The sequence below is a fragment of the Xylocopa sonorina genome, chromosome 7 (assembly GCF_050948175.1).
Source record: "Xylocopa sonorina isolate GNS202 chromosome 7, iyXylSono1_principal, whole genome shotgun sequence".
Taxonomy (NCBI): domain Eukaryota; kingdom Metazoa; phylum Arthropoda; class Insecta; order Hymenoptera; family Apidae; genus Xylocopa; species Xylocopa sonorina.
The window spans coordinates 12,633,067-12,659,929 of record NC_135199.1 but is presented as its reverse complement, the minus strand read 5'-3'; the positions used below and the strand labels follow the sequence as shown (position 1 = coordinate 12,659,929).

Below are 26,863 nucleotides of genomic sequence, written 5' to 3'. Positions count from 1 at the left end.
ATAACTATGTATTTAGTACGTATCCTCTGGGCGTATATCTAAAGCGAGAGAGTCTCGTTCCAAATTTTGACCGGCTATTGCGTCGGGTAAAAAGTTTTTAAAAGTGCGGTAACGCGGTGAGAAACACGTCGTCGAAAACGATCGATCGTCGCGCGGCAAAGGCGAGCGCTCTCTTTCGACAGCTTCGTCGAACATAGTCGCGTTTAGGGTCAATAATGTATGTAGATTATCAAAAAACATCACAGTCGGGTTACTACATTTTAGAGAAGCGTCCGCCGAACTCACGCTCGACTATATTTTTATCGAACCTCGACCGGTGGATGCGTCTTAAGATCGTTGATACTGACCTTGCCCCTCCTTCCCTTACTTCACTCGAGTGAACAACAAAGTTCGATGAAAATATAGTCGTCTTTCGATTCTCCTAGCTCGTCCTTCGCGCCTGACCAGATCGTTCGATCCTAACTTTCCTTATCGATCGCAAGGAGTATCCCAAATTGTCATCGTCGTTGTCGTCGTCGTCGTCGTCGTCGTCATCGTCATCGTCCTTTCGTGGAACAACTCGCGTCGAAGCGTTTCTCTCTGTAGGCGCCGTCACGCGCGTACCATAAATACCGGCAGAAAACCAAGAAACCCTATGTAACGAAGTCTACGGCGTGCGAGTGACGGGTATCACTTTTTGTCGAAGAGGGGCAACTTGCTGCGCACAGCACCCTCGCAAATGACTAACCTCTGGGCCGCTGACATGCTGCAAAGCGGTACGGGACCCTCCAAGCTTGCCCTCAACAATGTTAACCTACTAGAACCGGGGTCGTGATCGGCTAGCCGCAAGCTACCAGCTTGTTTCCTCTCGAAGTACTCGACGATCTTGGAGATGGTTTTGCTGGAGGAGCCGATGCCGCCCAATCTGTCCTCCCAACAGGAATCGCCGCCGCCTAGGCTCGCTATGTCTTCGGACGAATCGGTGTAAATCGAGCTGGTACGGTGATCGTCCAAGAGGAAGAGGCTGCTCGCCGCGGAACTGCTCAAGGTCGAGGTGTGCCGGCGATTCGGTGGCTCGGGGCTGAGATCTTCGCCGAAGCAGCTCCAGAAGCCGGACTCGCAGCTGCCGCGCCTTCTTGGCTCCCATCCGTCCCGGAAAAGCGGATGAGTGAACAAGCTGGCGGCGCCCACCTTCGTAGCCACCTGAAATCCGGTCGACTATTCGTTAAAATCCACCTGGCCGATCAAAAATTAGTTCTCTAACTTATTCTAATTGAAAACAAGCCTCTACCTTTCTCTCCCATTTCTTTCTCGCCGTCGGACTGCTCGGCTCCGAATTCGGCTTCTTCCTGTCCAAGATCTTGGCGATACTGTCGTTCTGCGCGGGCTTGAACTTGGCGATAGCGTCGGTGACGCTTGGCCTGACGTCCTCCAGAGACGGCAGCTCGAGGCAGCTGGAGAACAAGTTGCCGAGGATTTTCTTGACGCCGCCCAACGCGTGGAACGGATTCGCCGTCATTGGCCTGTAGTGCGGGTCCCTTCGGCTCGCCAGCTCGGCCACCCGTCTCGCCGAATGACACCTCGCCTTGTCGGAGGGCGTCGCGTTGTCGCAACCCCTCGCGTCCGCCGACTGACTCCTGAGACGAGCAGTCCTCCGCTTCGCGGTCCGTCCCTCTCGCGTGATCTCGTCCATGCTGGACATCAGAGAAGGATCCACCGACTGCCGCTTCCCGATACTCGTCTTCGACTCCTCCTCGTAGGTGGCGATCATCGTCTCCAGGCTGGAGGTGATCTCCGGGAAGGTCGGCCTCGATTTTGGCTCGTACTGAAACGACACAGAGTACCGCGGACTAAGAATACGCCTCGCGTCCGACTCGCGATGATCTCAGAGGTGTTTCGTAACGCGCGTAAAACACGTACCGTTTAACCAGCGCGTTCAATTGGGTAATTCGCGTGAATCGAGCATTTTCTAAATTTGAAAATTATAGCCACGCGAATGGTAGACGTAGCTGGATCGAGTTCCACCGGTGACAACAACGAGATAGAATAGAATCGACAGGCGGGGGGTTCGTTTAAACGTTCGAATCTCAGTTCGAAGAGTAAATAGAAACGTCGAGGGGAACCGCGTGCGCGATGCCAAAGCATCGTTCTCTACTCACCGTGCAACAATAGAAGGCAAGCTGTAGGAAGGCTGGCGGTGGGTCAGCTGCCGCGCAGATCTCTGCCACGGCCAGGTAATCGAGGCCAAAGTTATCTGACCGTGGCAGAACGTCCGGATCGGCCGGCACGCGGCCGATCAGCTCGCAGACCACTATGCCGAACGAGAAAACGTCCGACCTGTGATCGTACCATTGACCCTTCAGACACTCTGGCGACATCCAATAAGGACTGCCCACCGTGCTGAGTCTGTAGCCGGAGCTCGGATCCGGGATTTTCGCCGCGAGCCCGAAATCGCCCACAACCGCGGTCATGTCCGACGTGTTCTCGTCCTTTTTGATCAACACGTTCTTCGACGTCAGATCCCGATGAAAGAGCCCGCAGCTGTGAAGGTAGGTCATGCCGCGCGCCACGTCCCTCGCCAGATTCATCCTGATCAGATGGGGAAGAGACGTGTGCCTCGACATGATCAGCTGCTCCAGGCTACCGCCGTTTATGTACTCGGTCAGGGCGTGCAGTTGGCCCTCGTGCACGCAGACTCCCATGAACCTGTAACACACAACGATCGACGTCCGTTCAGAAACGGTAAGAACGACCCTCGTCTACTCGTGCCAGATGCCGTTTCTCAGCCACCACGGCCTTTTATTCGATTACTCTATACGCCCAGGCCACCGAGTACACGCTACGTTCCTCGACGTGTAATTATCAACCGTGTTGTTATTACTGTAATTCTCATGCACGAGATCGGCCGGTCGCGAGATTCCTCAGCTTTTTCCGCCGTTCCCAACGCAGCTGGGAAAACCACGAACGTTGCGAACGCGTACACAATTACGGAACGAACGTATTCGAGTAATTATTTTCTCAACTCTCTTTATTTTTTGTCTCTGGCTACTTTTCGGAGCCGAGCATCGGCGCTGCCGTTTCACTGTCCTTACGCGGTAAGGCCAGACCGGCAAACGCGTCGAAGGCGAGACGAACTTTTCTGCCGTTCGGGGAACAAGGTTTAATTACCAAGCGAGTCGCGGCCGCTACACACTTTGCCAATCCGCGCACGAAGCGCCGAGTCGTTTCGCTCGTTACTCATCTCCTCCTCTAAAGGCTACGACCTTCGTCTCCCGGACGAGGACAGCCCAGGACGAAGGTTTCCGACCCAGATGTACTCGCGACGAAGGCTGAATAAAACCCATCGGATCCACGGGAATCTAAACCGATTAAGCGTCTCGTATCGATTTGCCACGATGCTCTATTGACACGCAGTCGAGCTTCGTGGGTGGCTGCGTCGTTTACCCCGGAAGACGGTCAGACGGAAGGGAGAACCGGTCGATTCCATGTTCGCCTCGCGGAACCGGAAAATTCCGACCGATCAAAGGGGTCGAAAACCTTTCACCTTCGAGGCACACTTTTACAATCGCGCACCCGACACTAATTTCGCTCATCTGGAAACGAATCGCAAGGTTATTGACATTAGAATTTTCCATTTAAACGCCGCCAAATTGGACGCCTATAAATTTTAAGCATCGACGATCGCAAGGCGTCAATTCCTTTGAATATTCAACGACGGGCTAATTATTCCTATCCAGGCTAGGTCTGCTATTTGCTTTTCTTTAGTTTAACAAGAAGAACCTCGATGCGATTTAACCGACTCGAATAACGCGAGACTTATCGGCTCGTATTCACAGAGCTGCGATAGGATCGATGGTATAGAAAAAGCTTGGTCGTCGGGGTTGACTGGGCGATTCTTGACAGAGATTAGGTAACCGGACAGGTGACTCGGATCGTAGGGCAAAGTGGAGGTTCGCCCCGACGATGCGTCTGAATGCCGCGATGAACGGCAATTAGCGACCGGGTCATTGTTAACCCATCGCGTACGTCTCCATTTGCGTCCTGTCAACCCTTTTCGCGCGACGTTATCTCGCGGCAGCTGGTTTGACTTATCGAATTATTTACGTGCTTTCTACTCGCGATGACCCGTCTCTCCTTTAAGCGTATTTGTAGAACGCTCGTACCACTTGACCCGACGACTCGAGTTATCTCGTTCCGTCAGGTTAAGGGTGTTTACTCGACGTGTTTCTTCGACACGAATTAAATGTTTGAACGTCGACTCGAGAAATCGGTCGAAAACTAGCAGAACGATACCAGAACGAACAAGAACAATAGTTCTTGGAGGAACGATTTAATGAACTCGTTATCCGAACGATCCAGCTACCGGATAATGGATCCTTGGTGTAAATAAATTATAGGCCGAAATGAAAGTTATACGGTATCTGATACGCGCGGAACGATATCCGAAGGAAACATCTTAATTGAATATTCCACGTTCCACGCGAGTCGAGGGATCGCGTAGTGTTAAACCGGCGCGTTTGGCACGCGCAACCGTCGATTAAATTTCACCGGGAGGAATTAATTGAACGCGGCTAACAGACTCGCGTAATTAACAATTATGTAAAAAGGAAAGGAGAAAGAGCAGAGGGGGCGGTGGTGGGCCCTGTCTTTCAGCTTTTCGCACGAGCTTTGAATTTCGCGGCCGGTTGCGTCACCGCGAGCCGTCAAAGTGTCGCGGTGGTTATCGCGGCCGACAATCGACCGTTAACAATCGAACGACGTACCGGCGATCAATTACCCGCTCGATTTTACTTTATCGCCCGTTATCGACGACCATCGAGACCGTACGATTCGCACGCGCGTTCGCCCGATAGATTGGATTTCGCGTATCAACTACCCGGACCCGTCTTATCGTCCGTTTGTTCGCGAAACACCGTCGCCCCGTGTTTTTCAACAAAACTAAACGAGAGCAACGCCGATACGTCGTAAGCGTCTCGATAAGATAGCAACGCGAAATTCTTGCACCGATCAACAATACCTCGCGTTATCGCTCGTCTTCCTACATCGACGCGCGCGATATATCTCTCAAGCCGAACAATATCGTATCGGTGCCCTACTGAAAACGACCGCTGACTAATGCTCCACGCAACATTCTCATCTTCTTCGATTCTCAACTTGTTTTTTTACACAAACGCATCCGCTGCGATCTTGATCTACTTCGAGGTCGTTAAATCTTTATTTATAACGTTTGTTTACCTTCCCTAGTTGCCAAGTAGTGTAACGGCGAAAATTCGCGGTGACCTTGAGGTAACCTTGACGCGACCTTCCACAGCGTTCCAGAAAAAATGTCGAAAGAAATAGCGAGGACGCGCAATTTGGGCGGCTTTCGGAAAATTTGCATCGTTACCAGAGTGAAAGAGAGGAAGAGAGAGAGAGAGAGAGGCGTCAAGGTCTCGAATCGGAGTGGGCCGAGCTAAATAGTTATTCGCGAGCACGTTCCCCGGCTGTTAGCGCCGAAATTCAAAGAAACGGCGCGACGCAGCGGTGAATCGATCGCCGCTAGGGGCGGACGTTCCTAGTATAATAAATCTGAATCCCGTTCGCTAACGAACCAAACCGAGCGGAACATTTCGAGAGTATCAACCGATTTCATTCATCCATATTCGCTGAAACGAGACGGGCGCACCTGGCGCGCGCGGTGGTATCGTGTTCCAACGCTTGCGAAACCTACGTACGCGCGTGTCTAAACACTTTCAAACTTTTTTCCCTTCGCGCGTCTCCGATTCTTTTCATCCGGGATGATTCACGCCGAACGGAGAGGCGCGTCCCGACGCCTGTCCGTGGTTTTCGCAGCCTTCAACGGAGAGAAATGCCAGAAATAAGATCCGCTGGCCACGCGGTATAAACACACAGAGCCGAATCTGGGCCAAGCCGTTTATATCGTTGGAATGCGTTGTCGCCGCGTCTAGCCGTGAGCAACGGCTACCATTATGTCATAACTCGTAACTCTCGCAAACCGCGAGAAAACTCTTTCGGCGTATTAGCCTATTCGCGACCGGTTGCGTTCATCGCGGGATGCGACGCGTTCCGGATCTAACGTAATTCCCTTTTTCCTTTTCTTCATTTTTTATATCGACTCGCGATCGCGTAGTTATTTCGGTGAGAACAAACCTGTAGTTTACTCGCCGATTGATATATTTGTTTTGAACTTTGCCGGTAATAGGATCAGTGGTATAGAAATAGAGATCGTGGGTGTTTGGACGCTACGGTCGACGACTATACAGGATGATTCATAATTATTCGGAGGGGAATTTATTGGAAACTTCCACGCGTAAACAGTGAAACTGGTACGTTATTACCTGTGCGTATCCAACCTCGAAACGGAACAAAAGTTATAAGTATCGAATGGGATCCCAACGTCGCGAATAGGAAAAATAAATCGGTCCATTCCAACGTTCCACTCGAATTTCTCCCATTTACCAGATCGTCTCGATCGATTAAGTCGCCTGCGAGCCGTCGACACATCCTTTCCTCCTCGCGTGTATCCGTTTCAGAATAAATTCGAACCGATCGATAGAGGGAGGGAGAAAAAAAGAGTCGCGAGTGCTGGTTTGATTGCTTCCGCTCACAAATATCCACGTGCCCTCGCTTCAATTTCAATATTCCATCGAACGAGTCTCTATTCGCCATAGCAATCCTCGCGGCAGCCCACGGCTCGGTTGCAATTTAAATGCCCCTTCGAAAGAAAGCGAATCAATGCCGCGAAATGGCCGCGCCTGGTTGTTCGTCGATTAACCTGATCGAGAGCCACACGCGTACGTCGCGATGTTCAGGAAAAATTAGTTTTTTACTCGGAAAACAGAGCAACGGACAAGCGCAACGCTGATTGTCGATGCAAATGCGCGAGGCCGCGGCGTCGTTATCGGTGCTTATTTGAAAAAACAAATTCCCACGTGTTGCGATCCACTCTCGATTTCTTTATTTCACGATTTTTCGTGTTCGTTCTTCCCGTGTATTCGCTTAAACAAACAGTTCTATTCTTAGTTCGAATAAACGTACGGATTTCGGTGACCCGAGGAATCGAATCTACTGTTCGCATCCATCGCGTTCCAACTTCGCTGTTCGACTTACCTGAGTATGTTCGGATGGCTGAGCTTGTTCATGAGTTGAACTTCCTTCAGCATGTTTGGCCTATTCGCCGGCAGCTGGTTCATCTTCAGCACCATCACCTGACTCGTCACTTTATGAGTAACCTGGAAATCAGGTATACAGATGTTGAATACAGTCTGACAGATTTCCTACGGCCTTCTATCGCGAACCCGTTATACATTTGATCGTCGAACCCTTGACCGCTTAAGCGTTTTCTGACGTGGCTCGCGTTGCCTGTTACGTTTACCAACTAACGCCTCTCAGTCGCCCAGTTGGAGTATCGATCCAGCGTTTTTGTTCGGTTCACACTTTCGATCCGATGTACTATCCGCCTATATCCATCTGCGCCAGGATTCGAGTCGATTCTTTCGAATTCTTAAAGTGGGAATGTTTTCGTTTCGAACGAACAGACGGCAGAGAGGCAGCGTTCGATTTCTCTTTTCGAACGAAACAATCTCTCGAGTGACAAGAGTACCACTGTTAACGGCGCTCGGAAGAGCGTGTTTCCCGATGGTATCGCGATCGGTTGCCGATGTCCTAGAATGGTCGCGTTGCGTAAAAAATAATTTTAGAAAGTCGCGTGGTTGGACCACGGGCGAGACGGAAACGAGGTAAACACGACGGCGAGGCGTGCGAGCTGTCTGAGAACAAGAGCAAAGGATTCGTAACAAACGACGGGGCTAATTGATAGTTGCGTAAAACGCGGCGCTACAATTCGCGAGGCATCGCGGAGGGAATCGACGGTTCGATCGATCGTTCGCGACGGTACTTTCTCGTATCTCGATCGCAGCGAGCGTTTCCATCGCGGACGAGAACATTATCGCGATGCATATTTACACGGTGTAATTAAGCGTTCCCGCGGCGGACGACGCGCGGAATACGTCCTCCCGTGTGTTCTCGCTCTCCGATCGTACGGCGATATCCGCGGCCATGCTTTCGCAGCTCTTTGAGAAGCGCGTGAGAGAACGTCAGGCCGATTCTCACGAGGCTGGAACGTATTAATGAGACGTGACGCGGCGTGGAACTTGGCACGATCGTGGAACAGTCTGGAGGAGCGTCGCGAGTCGTCGCGGTTAAGGGATGAGAATCGGCGTGAAAGGGTGCCGCTGTTGCGGTAAACATCGAGGTAAACGAGAAAGGGAAAGTTTATGCTCGTCGTATTTAAGGAATCTAAACGAAGGAAGTGTACAAGAATGCGCGACCCCGACTGTTGCGTCTTTAAATTTCACGAAGACATTCGAAACCAAGAACGAGGAAGGGAATGCGAAAGAGAGAGAAAGAGGGGAAATCACTTAATCTCATTTACTACAAATAGCCCTGCCAACAGCGAGACAGTTGACACTAGTTTTCGACAGTATCAATGTCGAAACAAGCCTGACTGTGCGCTATAGTCACGATTCGACTATAACGAAACATTCCTTCCATGTAACCATACCGACTTCTTCATTTTGTCCCGGTACCCGGTGCAACGGTGGTATCCCGGTGGTAAACCGAAATGCTCGAAATCAGCTCGAGGAGCGGAACGCGTGAAGCGCAGCCGTGGATCCGCGTGCACGAAATCGGCCGGTTTCCGCTTTTAATTCGCTGTCCGAGTGGTTCGCGTAACGGGACGGCTCTCGCCTCGTCGCCTCCTGCACTTTTACGAATTCACGTGCGACCGTGCTTCCGTGTGCCGTATGGAAGACGGACGCCCGTGTCCAAAACGACCTGGCGCTGTTAACAGAGCGTTTACATTACCCGAAACTTTCAAACCGGATCGTATGGAAATTGGGTCGTCGGTTTTCGGACAAAGATCGACGACGAGCGGATGCTAGCTCTCGTCAGGCACGTAGCAACGCTTGGGGTTCCGAAAGGAGAAAATTCAGTTTGGCAAATCGGTGCCTTGCTCTCTTCGATTGCGCTCGAAACGAATCGAGAAATTGTATCGTCTCATCGTGGACGCAAATCCATCCGTCGGGTCTAAGGGGTGAAATCGGTGAGAAATTCGATCAAGGGAAGACGAAGACGCGCGAGGTAGAAATTCCGCGGGATAAAAAGTCGAGAATATCCAAAGGGAATCTGGCCAGGATTCCTTGGCAGTGGCTGGCTTAGTTGGGCCGTGGCCAAACGATGACGAATGACCACGGATCCGTCGGGTAAACAGAACGCTTGCAAATCGAGCGTTTCGCGAAAACGAAAAATGGGAAAAACGAAAAAAGGAGGGGGGGAAGGAGAAAGCAAAGCTAACGACGAGTCGCTTCCCTTGGACGCTCGCCGCTGAGCTGACACTCGTCTAGGGAAAAAAACGAGTCATCTCGAACCTCCTCGTTGAACGTGTCAACCCGACCGTACAGAGGGTGCAATCGAACCGATTGAGCTTCCTCCAATTACGAGCAGGGCAATGACTGTAATCCCGAGAGCTTAAGATCACACTGGTTCGTCTACATTTAACGACGACAGAAAAATAAATCTCTTTCTTTTTTGCTTCACTCCATTTCTTTTTATTAACAGACGAATGTTGGTTCTTTTTAAAGAAGCTTTTAAAAGGGACAACGATTTATCGATTTATGGGGGCTTTTATGACGGACTTTTGCTATTTTTTGCGTACACTATGAGCAGGCAACGCGCGTTACCAGTACAGATACGAAGCGTTAGTGAAACACGTTCAGAAATGTTGTCGAAATTGGTCTTAATTTTAGCCAAGTTTCGCGGTTTTCTATACCTGTTTCTTTAATGGTACACCTCGCTAATTACGCGTTATTGCGTTCGCCTACGAATACATTAGATAATACGTCTGCGGATTATCTAAGTAGTTATTTCACGTCACCAGCGACGGTTTCGTTTTATCGCCGTCGAGTCTCGTTAAATCTATTTCGGTTCGCCGAGTGCAACTTAAACCAGGAACGATACGCTTTTTATATTTCTTGTGGAAAACATTTAGCAAGCGTCAGGCTGTATAAGAAAGAAAAAAAAAACGTTCTTGCTCGGAGATATGGGGGCGGAATGTATTATCTCGACGCGCAATAAATTGGAACTCTGGCTTAAGCCCGTGACATTTCAATGTAGAACTTTGTAACCGAGAGAGACTAGTGAACTCGTCACGCGGATTAACGATATTTTGGGCGCGATCATTTTTCTTCTCGGGAATTCTTTGGCCCTCTGGCGCATCGGTTGCATTCTTATCAAAGGTCTTAAGTAGACTGGATGCTCAATTTACACCTCAATTCAATCCAGACTATAAATATCTCACTTTCCGTGCTCGTCCGGATTAGCATAATTGAACGCGACAAGCAAAACCAGCTCGGGAGAAGAGGTAATTATCCCCGCGTTCGGAGCATCGTCGTCGTTTTTTGCAGGCGACGAAACTATGCCAAGTAGTTTTCACTCGATCGTTGAAAGCAAGTGTTCCGAGCCGAAGCTGCCTTTCAAGCTCCGCGAAAGTCGCCTCGCGAGAATGCCAAATAATTAGCTGGCCCGGTTCGTTTAAATAATTCTCACTGTCTGCACGAGGCTCGTCCTTGCGTGTTCTCCACGCACTCGGCTGCCATTGTTAGCGGATGTACGGAGAAAGCACCGTCGCGATGATTATTGTACCACGAGTGATTAATACGACCGACGCGCGTATGCGTACCTTACATATAGACACCACATCGTCAACTTTTTTTTCCATGACTCACGGCCCCTGTCGTCCAAGTGATTTTTCGCATTGGCCGCGATAGAACCGATCGATTTCTCGCTAACCCCCTTTTTCTACCGCCAAGTTTACGCGAAACGTGTGCCTAGAGTTTGGTTTGAAAAAAAGAAAGACAGGAACGAGAGAATGCAAAGATTAAAAGTAACGGGGTAGCGACCGCCGAAGACTTCCGAGGATTCAAAGGGTGCCGGGAAAAGGCAGCCCCTGAAAGGCGTCTATCGCTGCCGAACAGACATCCATTTAACGCTCATAGCTTTGTCGAGGCACAGAGCACGAGATCCCCTGCGAGTTTATGCGGGAGATCGCCGGAGTGGACTTTGACGCGTTTATTCGAACGTGAAAAAAGTGCAATGGTTTCGCGGCGATCGTTGGTCTGATTTAATAAGTCCAGCGAACGAATCACCGCGGAGCGTCCAATAAAATAACGGCCAGATTGCAAATTTACCAAGCAATTAAGGCCGTCACGGCAATTAAAGTGTAAACACGGCCTTTAACAGCATGGTTTTATTCGACGAGGCGGCTTGTCAAGCGGGAGACCGACAAAGGTCAACTGGCGTCTATTTGTAACTGGACTGGAGTGACCGCTGATGGGAAATGAACGATGGGCTATTTTTACAATGTCTCGATCCCGCGAATTATCAGGCTGATCAACGATAACGCTCAGCCTCGTCTACGTTCGACAATTAATATTCCACTGGCTGCACGGCACGAACCCCGCGGACGATCAAAGACGAAGAAGTTGGATCAGCAGCTTGCTTATCGGTCCATTTTTCGACCCTGCTCTTGCAGAGCAGATAGGAACGCGGCACGTTTCACGGTTGACGGCGAGGAAGGTCCTCGTCTCGGCTCACAAGCGTTGATACGAGGGAGGAAATCCTCGGCATAATTAAAATCCACGGCATCAATTAAAACGACGGAGTCGACGGGTGCGGGCCTCGGGAAGTTCAAAGTTTACGCAGCCGCGCGTGATACGTGGTTGCCAGCAAAAGTCAATTGCAACTGGGGTGCGTTTACGTGAACTCGTCCGCGTAACGAGAGGTTCGCTGCGCCGCGAACTATTTTCGCATCACTTATTTTTATAACGCGCCGGCGACACTTTCGATTATTTTCTAAAAACGCTTTCATCCGTTTACCCTCGGATCTATTCACGCGAATACGTAGCCGCGCTCCTCGATACCGAGTTTCAACGTTCGATTGGACGAGGAACCTTCGTCTACGCGCGACGTGGTGTTGCCTTTTTTCACCGTTTCCTAATTTGACCCACTCTAATGCAATTGAACACCATGCGAGCAGTGAATTAATGAATGGTCACGTTATGTAACGCGGTGGAACTTGCACTTGGTTCGAACGCTTTTAGTCAATGATAAGATCGCTCGAGTAGGTGGTCCACTAATTATTTTAAGCGCTATGATTCATGTCCAAGTGTTTCGTTGTTAAACAAACGTGTGAACTTTTTGGAATGGACGCGACGTTTCTGCCTATAGATAAAGGTTACGAGAATGTCAGATGTCGAGAATATTCCGCGAGGTAATTTTCATTCATACCACTAGAAGATGAATCACTGAACATTGCGAAAACTAAATTAAGAAACAGAATGATCACTGCGACGTTTTAAAGTTTCGAAGGAAATCGTTGAGGCGAATAGCTTTAGCTCGCTTCGAGGAAAACTGCGATTCTATTAAGAGCGATTTACCAATTAAGAGCGCGAGCCTCGAAGGTCGTGCCTTGAAAGGCTTTACAAGTTCAGAGTTTTTCCTGGCAACGCTCGAAAGTTTCGACGAAAAATCGTTGCATGCCAAGTCGATAAAACGAGACAAATCGAAGCAAGCAACGCGCCATATTTAAAGATTCGACGATGATTTCTCCAACGACAAATCGCGGGACACAGTGATTTTCTTTCTCGCCCTGTACCACGCACGCTTTCTCTATTGCAGTTTCTACATTAATATTTTTTTCCTTCACTTTTTAGCTCTTCGAGATCGTCGCTCGACTTTCCCTGTCACAGCTTAATTTCATTTTACGCTTTTAACCGGTTAATAAATATGGCCCAATTCATATTGGCTGTCGATTGGTTCGATAAGTCGTAAACGAGTTACCCGTTCCGTTTTTTATACTTCTTGGAAAATTCAGTCGAGGCTGTTGCAAATCAGACCACGATTCAACAACCGTAATCAAGTATTTGCGTAATTATCGTTACGATTTACAGTATATCAGAGTAAAGTGTGTCAGATAGAGTGCGAGCTTTTTTTCAAGCTCGTCTTATTAGGACGCTTCAGGCAACGCGAAGAATACATACAAAAGAGGATCCCCATAATTACTCGGCATTTAGTGCCACTAATTGCCACGTGAGGAAAGTTCAGCGTAAAATCAACATCGTTAAAAAGGCATCGCGTGGAAACCAGTAACCGCAGCCTGTCGAAGGGCCCACGCTTTCTTTCTCGCACAGTTTTGCTCAAATTCCGATCGATCGGAACGATTCTTCGATTCGCCGTTAAAGCGTAAAACGAACTTAAAATTGCCGTGTCCTCCCGATTTCACGTGTCGATCGTAGTTTCAAAGGGAAATCGAAACGGCTCACGGTTTTTGTTTCTGCGCGTACAGTAAATCGAAGGAGTGCTCGTACTGCTCCGATTATTAAATTCGAACAATTAAACGTTCTTCAACTATGTTAACGCAGCGAATTCGAAGGAAGCGTACCTTGAAACTTTGAACGGACCGATAACGACGAACGTCAATAATTTGTCGACGATAATGAACGATAACGTAATTGGGTGCGGGTACGCGCAAAATGCATGCGACAAACGAACACGCGAAATACGCGACCGGTTTACCAAGACGGCTGAAGCACTTTTGCGCAGAAACCAGTCGTGCTTCCCAATCGATTTGCATGCCGCAATAAATGCCTATTTCCCAGCGATGCCGCGACACTTTCCTCGCGTTCGAGCCCCACCGATCGGGCCATATTGAATCGAATGTCACAAGGGGTTCCGAGCTCGGGTACGTCGTTTCGCTTTTCACACAAACGGGGGAAAAAACCCGGCTTATCGTACAATCGGACGATGGAACGCATAAATTTCGACGCCTTAAGTATCCAGGCCAGGCCGGTACGTTTCTGATCGCCGGAATTCCCGTCTCGCTTTTACCTTTACGAGTAAAAGTTGCCCGAAGAAAATTAAATGTCCACTGGATTGGGCGTAACTTAAAATCCTGCCCGTCGTTAACGGCCATTCGTGGTGTATCGAGGTAGTAAAACCCGCCATGCGTCAAACTATATACGTCGACGGTCTCGGCGTGCGAATTAACAGATACCTGAGGAAACAAGGGTTCAAAGCTGTATTTGCTCTTCGTTTCTATTACCGATAATCCACCGTTTTTGCGATGGAATTATTGCTCGGAATTATTGCCCTCTTTTAGTGTCCTCGTACCGCTTTTACAACTCCTAGATTCGCTTTCCTTAGTCCCTGTAATCTGTACACTGCTTCGTTCGTATCCTTGCGCTCCTTTTCTTTTTAATTGTCACAACACCACTTTTGTTATCCTTCCACTGTTTCTTTCATTGTCGAGGGTTTCTCCTTTCTTGGATGGTCGGATCCTCCCGTTGCTGCAATCGGCCCTAATGGATTCAGGCTCACTCGAGAGAGTGAAATTCTTTTCCACGAGCATTTTTAGATTAGAAATGCCATTTTTTGCGGAATCACTCATACGCTCGATGCGCATTAATCATCGTAAACGCTGTATCATCCGATCTCCGTAATATCATCCGATTGTTACAGGGGTGATCGTGGTAAATCTGTGCCGAAACGTGCCGTAGCATCGAGCCCCTCACGCTTAACTGCCGATGGACACGGATTATACCGTGTCGTTAGCGTGTCGGGAAGAAGCTTTAACGTATCGTTAGGCGCTTTTCGATCAGATTCCGATCCCTAACACGGTTGCATGTACAGAACTTGGATACTCGCATACCTCAATCGTGACTCTTTGTCAGACTCTATTGAAAATGCTAAGCTTCGGATACGCTACGTCAAGCGATCGTGCTACGCGATTAATTTATTATCCGACCAGAGGATTTCAACATCCGAGTTATATGGCGATCGAACGGAAATTCCGCATAGCATAGATGATGATGACGCACGAGAGACATCGAAATACAACGCGCGTTGAAGATTTCTCTGAAGATCGATCGGCGCAGATGGCGATGGATCTCTCGACTTTCCTCCTTTTTCTACGCGCCGGACTTTTTAAATACAGTCACGTGCGAACTCGTAATAATCGTTAAGCGGATTTGCACGAGAGAATCGTCCGTTTTCGCCGCGATGGAGCGCGCTCGCACGAATTTTCGTGCGTTCGTTTCATTAATAACAACGAACGACGGTGAATTATTAAGTGATCCTCGGCAGGGCGAGCGAACTCTCGAGGGTAACCCTCGATCATCCTCGAGAGTGAACTAGAACGAAACTTCCTCGTTAACTTGTTAACCGGAGCACTTGCGATCCGAGCCGCTGCTTACTAAATAATAAACCGCTAATTGATCCAGGCGATCGAAAAGCAACCAAGCGGCCAAGCCTGTTAATATCGTTTCGTCTACGGTTGCAACGAGAGCACGCCGTCTTAAGGAACGAACGATCGGCTGGAAAAAAGAGAGATCGATCACCACCGCTGAAAAGGTTAATCATGCAGAGGGACAGGCGAGAACGCGAAAGAAACTCCGTCACTTTCGAAACAGAGCGGCGGGGCAATTAAAGCAGCCGCGGCGGGAAGAGCTTCCGCCGCGGCGTTTTCCGCGGATGGCCGCGGGTGGCCGCGGAAAGAGAGAGGATTCTCGGCTGGCGAATCGGGAATGAGCGAATCGCGGAACGACCGGCTGGCCGCGTATCTCGCCGGCTAATGAATCGGTCGTAGAACGAAAATGAGCGAGGAACGAACGAGAACCCGTAACAGAGGCTCATTAGAGAGTGTTCGTACTCCATGGCCAACGCGGCGTGACCGGCTTTCTCGTCTGCTTCGAGCATTCTTATTTCGCCGCAGGAAGGAAATGCCGCGGTGAACGCGGGCTTCTCCGCTCGCAGCGCAAGGTCGTCGTTTCTCTGCGGTACGTGAGGCCAGCTAAGAGAAAGACCGAGACGGAGAAGGAGAGGTTACTTCCGACAGATTGTTCACCTGTCCCGACGCGGCCTTACGAAGGTCCCCGCCGCGGGCACGCGACACCTTCGACCTCTCACGAACCTCTCTCGATCGCCTACCGGATCGATCGCGTCGCGTCGCGTTGCGTTGCGTTTCTTTCTTTCACCGCAATGAAAAAAGCTCGCCTGAACGCTTTTAGAATCAGGTTACTGCTCGCTCTGACCTGTTATTCCGTTCTGCGGTATTCTTGGTCTCGTTATGGAACTACATTATGCAACTGGGTTGAGAGGATTGAACATTATAACGGACGATCGTTTTCTTTTATTTTTTCATTTTTTCGTTACCTCTGAATAAATGTAAAACCGTGCTTGGATTTTACTTAACGAAGCAAGCGAAATTGTTATTCACACCCGAGCGAGAGGATCGAAGAAATTGGTAAGTTTTTGGGGGGAGGAAAGGGAAGTGGTTGGCCGGTTCGCTGGACCGGGACTCGGAGCCGGATCTTTCGCTTTACCGGACCACTGCTTTAACCAATTAGGCTATCCGGGTCGTCGACAAATTCTTTCTCTCTAAGCTTAATATCCAAAATGGCTACCTGTAACCTGCCAGCGCGCATAGCCAAAGCGAAACGACTAGGAGGGAAGGGTTCCTTTGATCAACCCGCAGAATAATAGTTTCGAGTCGTCTCCAACGGGAATCTAATTGAATATTTCGCTTAAACAGAAGGGTTCAAGCAACCAAGTATTTCCGTTGATCGGTCACACGCGATTCCGCGTTGTCACGTTTAGCTGACGGTATTTGCGCTCGAACGGGCATATTTTTAGAACGAACAACTCGCTTCTCTTTGATCCCGGCATCACTATCGGACACTTTGATACATGGACTCGAAGTTTGCTTAATTGGCGCGCGAGTTATGCGGCAATTATACCGCCGAGCGTATTAATACCGTAAGGCGCGTCGTTTAAGATCGATCGGCGTTGTTACATCGCGACGCGTTGCTGAGTACGATCGCGTTTTAAAACTCCGTGGTCAACGATACGAAACAGCTTCACGCGAACGCGTGATCTTTGCATTAGCACGATCAAGACGTTCGTCGATCATACGTCGAGTCTTGGCGCCAGCCAGCAATCGGGAGACATTTACGTTATCACCCACGTTTCCCAACGCGATCCAACGACCGATCGTCGATATTTCAATCCTACAGGCGCCTGTACGACGATGATTCACACGTTACAATTCCTACGAAACGATTCAGTCGATCACCGATCACACGATTTGCTGTACGATAAATGGTAACATTAATGGGTCACTTTATGAAGAATTGATTAATGTTCCAGAGCGATAAGAACCGTGGAATGCGATTGACTCGAACGGCTACACGTATTTCTGTCGAGAGAGTTACGATTTCACTGAGCAGAGATTTCAGATTCGAAATTGTTGCGATGCAACAGGGACGGCGTTTCTTTAAAACGACTTTATGCCGTCATAAATTGTATAGAATATAGTTGACTCTGCTAAAATAGAGATTGTCACATTCGAGATCTAACCGTGAATAAATAGACAGAATTGCGAAAGAGCAGGTATGATAATGCTCGGTGAGACTTGCCACAAAGTAGCCCGCGCTCGACCGGAGTCGAGCCAATAGAATTCGCTGCGAGGATGCTACTTTTGAATTTACCGGCGACCAATGTCGTTCGCGACTCATCAGCCGATGTCAAAATGAGTGCGTAAACTGCAGCTGCGCGAACTTTCTCCCCGCGTTTCACATGCATTTCAGTTGAATCGCGTTCAAAACTAGCCGTGGACCGCGTGATTTTCTGAAAACGTCCACGGATAAGTGGACCCGACGCGTCCCGCCGTGATCCAAAGTTCCACAGTCTCGAAAAATACTTGGATACCACGGCGCTTGCTGAGCGAGAATGAACACGCGAGAAATTATTATATAAGCCTATGCCTGCTTTTTTCCTTTGGTCGAAATCAACGGCGGAAAGAAAAAAAAAAACAGTGAAGACTGTAGAAGGCCCGAGCGCGTTATTCGACGTGGAATTTTGTCACGGACGACCGGTTTTTGATAAGGGAAAGAAAACTGGGACATAGAAATCGAAAGAGTCGCAGCCTTTTTCTCTTTTTTTCTTCTTTATTTTTTTTTTTTTTTTTTTTTGCCAGATTTTATTTATCATCGATACGAATGTTGGCGTCCTCGCGAGCGGATCGACTTCGATGGAATGTAGTTATTATTGTTGCGGTAATTCCAGCGTTTATGCTCGCGGATATAGTCGCAAGACGAGCGCGGTGAAAATGCAATAAATTATCGGTAATGGCATGCGTGATGACAGGCCGCCTTATTACTGACGTGTACTCCACGGAAACCAGACGGGTATCGAAATAAGGTCGTTTCACCGCGAATCTCCTCTTTCTCGATCGCCCTTTCATACGAGCCCGATTTCCCTTCCCCCGTTTCTTTCTTGCAGCCCGTTCCGTCCCCTTTTTCTCTTTCGTTCGATCGGTTCATTTGCAACGCAGCTGTCTTGGGAAAAGGAAAATTCATCTTCCAAGAGAAAATCGCGCGTTTATTTATTTGTTTCTGGTAAACGGGAGAAATCCTATTAGTGCACAAAAGGATGCAATTTATGCACGCACGCGTATCGCGATTGTGCTAGCGTAATTATAAAAAGTTTCTGCATGGCGGTTGCAAAAGAGATGGAGAGGCTAAGATTTACATATTCTCTCTCTCTCTCTCTTCCTGAAAAGATTTAGAATATTAAAAAAAAACAGCAAGAGAATGTAATAATAGATGTTGATTAGAAATGAAAGTGTATTTATTTGAACCGCACAGGAAACGGACATTTCATACATCACGACCTAATAAATATGCAGTCCGGTTTATTCAGAAGCACGATCGACGCGTTTGATAACGCTGCTCCTCGGAAATCACGAACGGCTCGTGTTCCACTATTCCAAGAAAATTCCAGCGAAGGTGGCCGTATAATTAGCGGGTTACGTAAAATTCAAATAGGCTTTGCAAGGAGAACGAACGGCGCGAGCGCGTCGCGGCCAATTTCATTTTATTCGCGTCGACGGAATTAGAGGTAAGGAAAGTGTCGAGGCTGATGTAGACGAGAGAGGATCGCGGGGCCGTAGCCGGTCTGCGCGGGCGCGTCTACGCGCGCAGATTTCTACGATGTAACGCGCGTGTTACGAAAATCGCCGGTGTCCCATGGAATTCGAGGTGCATACCGGTACGGCGATGCTTACGAATCGACGAGCTTACAGAATCAGTCGAGTCCCTCTAACCGTGTACCGGCATGCACTTTTGACGCGTCACACGCGACGCCGGCTGTTCTGCAAGGACAATTTCACGGTCGAAGATCGTGCAATGCGGCCGTGCTCGCAAAAACATGCATGTTGGTAAAAACACCGGAATGAAATACACCTTACGAGGCATTCGTACATATACACGTGGTCACCGAGATAATGGGAGTAGATAAAAACGATTTCGCTCCAAGGTTTTCATAAGACGCCTCTAACCTAACCGTTCCTCGAAGTAACAATCGTTTCGCTTGGAAAAGGCGCAATGAAAGGTTGTACGCGAATAACGTTCGCGACCGCGCAGTCTCCTTGCGTTAAACAAGTTCCATTCAACGTTAAATGGTACCGGTGGCTAGAAGAAAAGATAAAGACGTCGAGAATTGCAGCTCGTCGCGAAATTGTCGGTCTTGGTAATTGCTTTTAATTACACGCGAAAATTTGCTAAATCATTAAGCCAGCGATAGCAAGACCGACGTACGTATCGCAACAGAGCTTTGCAATTGCCGTTTGTAAACCGCTTCGGAGAAATCTTGCGACACGTTTGTTAACAGCTCGGCGACACGACGTTTATCGGGACCGAATCTCGTTCCGTACAAATTGTCGCGTGCCTTTTCGAGTATCTTTTCCTCCACGTGTTGGATCGTGTTGGATGAACGGACTTCGCTTCCAGAATATTTCAAGGTTAAGCGCGCATAACATCGATGCCCGGCTAGAAGGAAGAACGGCGATTTCGCGGCGGGGCGCAGCGGTTCGGTTCAAAATTTCAGATTCATCCCGCGAGAAGAGCGGAGGGAGAACGATCGAACGTTGAACGGGACGCAAAAATAGATCCGGCGCTTCTTTTTCGTTTCTCCCTCTGGGAGGCTCCGCTTTCGCGGCTGTTTTCCTTTTTTCATTGCCCACCCGTGGCCTCTGTTTCAATTTCTGAGAGTCACCGCGGGATCTCGATCGGATCCGCGCCGAAAGCCACGAGAGGAGAAATCTTCGACTGGACATTTGTCAGCCGAACACGGACGTGTTCCACCTGTCCTTTTAATGACACGTATCCCCCCATCGCATCGTCGACTTTTTCTCGCGGTCGAAGAAAGGAAAAAGAAAAGATACGCCGAGAACGCGCGTGCCCGTGGAATGCGAGGGACGATCCGAGATAAAATTCTCTGGGAGAGAGATCGAGGCGGAAAATATGTCGCGACGTACCGCGTCGCGTTCGAGTCTGATCGCCGTTCGGACGCGAGCAGGACGTAATTATGATTAACGAGCTGCTCGATCGAGAATGACAAGAGTCGAGCTTCGCGTTACCGTTCCTCTTTTTTTTCAATAATCTCGCGTAAAGGTCTGGTCGACCAAATCCGTTTGTCGCGCACAACAATTCGGTGGTACGAAGCTGGTTGTCCAGGTGTCTAAAGAGCACCAACGCTCGATACAGCTCCGTCGAAACCAGTTCCTACAACGTTCACTGTCAACGACGATTACGGCGATCGATAAGATTCCTGGCCTGAAATACAAATCGAGTCCCGCCGCGAGAATGCAATTTTGTTTATATAGATGCATTCATCTCTCCAGCAAAAGGACGACGACGCTCGAAAGAGGAGAGCTAGCCACGGTGCTAGCCATCGAACAGAGTGCAGCATAATATTAGTAACTAGTATGTACGAACATGTACAAATAATACATGTTAATAATAATAATACAGCATCGGCTAGGAATATGCGAGCTCCAGAATCGAACCGATGTATCCTCTCTCCGTGAATCGGGGCTCTCGCGGCCAAGTGTTTCCGATTTTTGCAATTTCTTCGATCGACTTTCGTGACTTTCACCCAGCTGAGACTTTCGCGCAAATTGACTCGCGTCGATTCTCGCGTAACGACGCTCCAAGGACGCGACCTCGAACGTCGACACTGATTCCACGGGGAAAAGTCTGATGACCCGATAAATGCTCGGCCTCCGCGACACACTTTGCAGAAAATAATGTAGCTCACGCAAACATCTTTTATCGATCAATTATAGCGTCGCGATTACGGGTGCAAAATTGAAAGCAGATAGCCGGAGCAACGTATCTGAGAAACGTGTTCCCGATAATGCAGCGCGGACGAGATAGGCGCGGCCCTATCCCTTAATGGAAACCAGCCGCGATAACGAGGAAATATTGGGATTGGAGGCGCGATGGTTCACGAGACTTTGACCTACGGCACAAAATCGCAAGGACCCTCCAGAACGTCGCAGAACGCGGTGGATTTATTTTTAAACCGAACGCTCGCGATACGTAGCACGGTGGATCGCCGTCGTCATTCCACAGGCCGTACTCAATTTCCTGTTGACCTATTTATATCGCGCCTAACCGACGAAGAGAGACGAGAGCTCTTGTCAAGGTTCTCGGCTTGGTTCGACACCTCCTGATGACACCGTGCGCGATCATCTTAGCCGCGCGACCAAATTACAGGCTCGCGGTTCCACCGGAAGTGGACCGACTTTCCATCGGTCGCATCCGAGGACCGAAGCGTGTTGAATTACGCGCGCGCGCGCGCGTGCCCTCGCTCGCTCGATCCGGTACCGTACACCGCCAAAGCACTGACGTCGCAGGGTAATTCATGCTTAATCATTTGTTGGTAATTCGATTTGCAGAGTAAACGTTTTTCAATCTGAGCCAGACGGCAGATTCTCTTCGGGTCTCTTTATTAAAGCACCTGAACGTGGTAATATATTTAAACGTTTCCTGGTCGCGTGGCAAAGAGGCGAAACGATGGTGCCAGGTGCATGGATAAGAAGAGCACCGGTTAACAGTGCTGTGGAGAAGGTACAGGCGAAAGAACGCGCAATAGAGGAAGTAGTTGCGGAGTAGAAGGAAACTGTGACTCGTTGCATCCTTTCAGGACATCGTATCTGCGTACGCGCGAGCAAGAACCTACTTTTACGTACGGAGATACGCAAAGTTCACGCGTGGAACGTTCAATAACTTTGATACTCAGTAGGATGATTTTCCGTCGGGTTTCTCAATGTTGACCGTTGCGTAACGTTGATTAGCATAAAGGAGAGCAGGTTTGAGATTAAAACATCGAACGGAGCGTAAAAAGATTGCGCGTCCATTCCGCGGATGCCGTTAGGCTATTCGAACACGATGTAACGTTCCATGGCGCGTAAAAAAGTTCTACGGTGAGAATAAATAATCTGTCACGAAAGCAACGAGACATTATTCACAGCATCTGCTTCTCGTACAATAGGTACGAAACGGTCGCATTCGACGCTCTAGGTACGCGAAAAGTCACCGAGCTGCAACCAGCCCTGACCAACGTGGATACGAGGAGGTGATTCTACTTTTTTTTTGAATCACGGCTATACAAACGAAACTTTCAAGTGAAAAAGAGCTAACTTTAAATAAATGTGACCGCGATTCCGCGTATCATTATGTCATAACGCTACGTCCACAAGATAACGAATAAACATCGCTTCTTCAGACCACTCGTCAATTTGGTCCGATAAGATCTTTAAACTTGCGGTCGAGCTGTTAAAGACTATTCGAGAAAATCTGTCTCCATTTAAAGAACACACACTGTTTAAAGTACTTTTTGGCTGAAAGTAAACGATACGATGTACAGTTTACTGATTGTATGTAATAAATTCGCAACGAGGCCTTCCTTAATTTGAAATCAAATTACATTTTACGGTTTAACCGGCCGATCGATGAATAACGAACGTGAAAAAAGTAGGGCTCGCCACTTAGTTAAATTGCCTTTGGAATTGATTATTCGTCGTACCATATACGGGAAGCTTTCTATACGTTTAATTGCTATTTTCACCGAGTGTGTACCGTTATTTCAGTGACAATTTATTCTTCCGTCTACGATAGCGTCCTCGAATATTACGGGAGGGCAGAATTGGAAAGTAGAAAAAGTTTTTATTTACAGACGAAACCGCGAGGGATAGGAAATTCGTCTATGGTATACATAATCGAGGAATAACGACTTGTTACCCATTACTACTATTGCGAGTCGGCACGTGATTGGAAGTGAAATTAATTTTACAATGAACGACGAGCGGACGCGAACCTCGGAATCGTTGCACATATTCGTATCTAATCTTTGCCGATGTTAATCTGCAAAGATAACGTGCCATGTTGCCATTTGGCTGCACGATATATAGCGTATTAAGAAAAATAAAGGAAAAAAATGGGGAAAAGATAGCGAGCCAGTGTTATATCAAAGAGAAAACTTCTCCTAATCACTATACCGAATCACTGTTCGTATCCTAATTACAAATTCCTCGACGGGAAACGTGCCAGGAATATCGTTCCGAATAAAATATAACGTACACGGTAACATCCTCGTTACGAAACACGACCGCCGCGATAGGAAAAGCGCGGAACTCGTCGAACGATATGTTTGCCTCTCACCATTTTTCTGAGTTTAATTATCATTAACTTTTTTTATTCTAATTACAGCAATATATTTCGCTCGATAAAGAATATGTTAATTAAAATTGAAAGTACATCGATGTCAACTGCAAAGAGAGAGCATGCGCGTACGACTTGATAATATGGTACGTCTAATAAAGCTTTAATAATGAGGATACGAGGAAAGCGATAAAAAAGAAAGTGAGATACCCTACCTTGAAGACTTCCGAAAAGAATCCGGCACCGATCTTCTCCATGTAAAAGTCGTCCAATCTGTTCAACGAGGCAACCGCGTGCCTCAACGCCTGGCAGGAAGCACCCGTCCTCCTTTTCGTGGCTGTATCCTGATACGTATCGCCAGGACACACATTTAGGTTGCAGATATTGCTTTCCATTTCGGTGGGTCGCCATGGATCACGGCACTTTTCTCGTTCCCTGTAGCTTCGCGGTGAAGACAGCTGCAGCTCGGTTGGAAGATCTTGCGGCAGACAGGATACGCAACTCTGCTGTAACGCGTCGCCAGTTTTCATCCAATTCTTCGACGGTGTGGAGGTCGCGAAGTCGCCCCTGCAGTTCCGTTGCTCGCAGCTAACCGAGTCAACGGTGTCCTTATCGACGGTGTACGGCTTCGCGAACGACTTGTGACAGGAATCGACGGTCGACTGAATCATAGAGATCGCTACGAAGTCCATCGATGAGTCGACTATCTCGTCACTTGACTCCGAGACTGGTCGACTTTTCCCGTTCGGCACCGAATGTCCTGCGTCCGTTAAAGACCTCCCGGAACATTTGTTCGTCGTCGTCATCGTCGTCGTCATCGTCGTCGTCGTCGTCGTCGTCGTTGTCGTCGTCGTGGTCGTTGTCGTCGTCGTCATCGTCGTCTCCCTGCCGACAGGCTTTCCTACCGACGAATGATTAAGGGTGGTGTGCTTCTTCGATAACCTGGACGAGTCCCTCGAACCGGAGTCAACGCTCGAACTGTTCAGGATAGCGGAACCGTGTACCCTTTGCGATTTCGCGATAGAGTTGGCTGTCGCGCAATTCGAGCCCTTCGAGGTCGTCTTGGCCGCGTATTTCGAGGAAGAATTCTTCGGCTCGGTCCTGTTGGACGATCTGCTCGTTTCGACGAACGCGATCGACGCTTTGGAGTAATTCGCGGAGCTACCAGAGGCTACCTGCGAGCTACCGGCGAGGTTGCACGAGTCCTTCGAGGCTCTCCAAGCCCTCGACTTGTCCTCGTCCGCGGAAGGTGGCTCGGAGATCAGCGCAGCGCTGCACTCCTTCGACCTCCACGGTTTCTTATCGTCGATCGTGAGAGACTCGGAAGTCGTACACGTTTCTTTGCTCCTCCTGACTTTCGGCTTGTCCTCGAGCAGGATGGACGCGTCGGGTGTTACCACGGTAACGTTACAATTCTCCTTGGATCTTTGCCACTCGTTCAGAGGCAACGCGCATACCTCCTTCGATCTCTTCGGCTTCGGCTTGTCCTCGATGATGCTGGCCGGTTCGAAGATGACGGAGGTGTTCGTTTTCCAGAGCTTCTGTTTGTCCTCTATCCCGGTGGAGGGTGCCTCGGAGACGACGGTGACGACGCAGTTCTCCTTGGCCCTCCACGGTTTCGACTTCTCCTCGGTGAGCATCGCGGGTCCGTCGTCGGCCGTGAAACACGGCAGACAGGCGGTTCCCGTGTTGGGCCTGACGCAGCCCGACTTTAGGGACGCGGGACCGTTCGCGGGTGGTCCTGGTGTGTTCGACGGCGGCGGCACCTTGCCGAACATTTTCGCCGTTATTGGGAGGAGAACGAGCGGCTTGAATCGGGACGGAGGCTCGTCGTCGCCTCTGCGCGCCGCATTACACACGGATTTGTCAGGTCTTCTCGCTGGACGTGTGACACGTGCGGCCGTAACTCGGCCCGGGGTTTGCGACGTACGAGGTGGTCGTCCTCGATGCTCAATCGGGAAGACTCGCGAGCCGACGAGCTACGTCCTTCTGGCGGTAGCCCGACATCTCACATGTCCTTCCTCCGAGTTTTCTTCACGCTTCCACGTAGGTTGTTACGTCCTACGATCGTCCGTTTGGCAGTGGGATCACGCGTACCGCGGAATCACGGCTGCGACTAGGACATGGTCCTAGCAGGGGACGCAGTGCGGCAAGCGGTCGGCGTCGATGAACTCACCCGGCACCGGGAACATCCGCAACGACGAAACTTGGCACATCTCTCTACACTCTTCGAGCACTCTCGAAACGCGGGAGGAGGCTTGTGGCTTCTTTCCTGGAAGTCCTGGAAGAAATCTGCATCCCACGGGACCGATCTTACAGAGAAGAAGATAACGTTCCTCCTCCATCTATTTCTTTCCCTCGCCCTCGAATTATCCTTACGTTTTTTGCAATTGAAACCGTTCCGAACGTAAATCTACGTATCTTCCATTTTATGACAAATACGACGCAAAATGTATTAAATACTTCCTGGTATCTCACTAGATAATGACACACCTATATCACTCTACACCCTACGACTTATCAGTTGAACGTTCAAACAGTTTCGATTGCAAAAAAACCTTATGATGATAAACATAGAAAGCGATAAAAAGCGGATTATTGAATTAACCCCTCCGGGACGACGATGCATTGACCCAACGTGTATACATACGTATTACATGCATGTAAGCTGTACACGACCAATGCGTCGCAATTTTTTCCATCAAATAATCTACTCGCTGAAACTTATACATATTAAAGCATCATTGGCGCTTTGTAAATAATCGGTCTCTTTCAACGACAAACGAGACGTCTTGCTGGCGATGAACAACAACGCGCGAAATAATGCAAATTCTGGTGGCACGCGTGCAACAGCAGATATGCCAAGTTCTCGGGCCCGGGAATGCGGACAGATTTGTTAAATAACGCGCGTACGTGTGTGCAGGATGTACGTAACTTACACGATGATAGAAGGCAGCGCTACTTCTTCCACCAGTTGCGGAAGATGACCGACCGTTTTCACATGCGTGAAATCAAATCTACGACGAAGATGCGCACCGCGAACTAATTAATAATTCCAACGCTACGGACCGACACGTTTTCGAACGAAATATCTTGTCCCAGTTTTGAATACGTAACATTATCGATTGGTCTGCGTATCGTAAACACTTTGCGAACTCAGTCGAGATTAATAACTTTTCATCGATGACAATAGTCGAGCGATCGATTTAAAATATACGGAAGACAACGAAGACAACATTCTCAGTGTATCCGTTAAGCTGGCGTTT

General features: G+C 49.0%; 1 protein-coding gene across 2 annotated transcripts; it reads right to left on the bottom strand.

The window, feature by feature from the left end:
- Positions 1-418: 418 nt before the first annotated feature.
- On the bottom strand, positions 419-25,490 carry Cdi (serine/threonine kinase). 2 transcript variants are annotated; one of them, XM_076897923.1, is made up of 6 exons: positions 23,813-25,490; positions 7,090-7,211; positions 2,139-2,685; positions 1,271-1,804; positions 728-1,182; positions 419-579 (listed from the first exon to the last, which is right to left on the bottom strand). In XM_076897923.1, exons 1-6 carry the CDS (start codon positions 25,373-25,375, stop codon positions 537-539), a joined length of 3,264 nt encoding a protein of 1,087 aa, XP_076754038.1. In that variant the 5' UTR covers positions 25,376-25,490; the 3' UTR covers positions 419-536. The 2 variants fall into 2 exon arrangements, with proteins under 2 accessions (XP_076754038.1, XP_076754037.1); XM_076897922.1 differs by having other exon boundaries at positions 446-1,182; positions 23,813-25,489.
- Between the last annotated feature and the right edge of the window lie 1,373 nt (positions 25,491-26,863).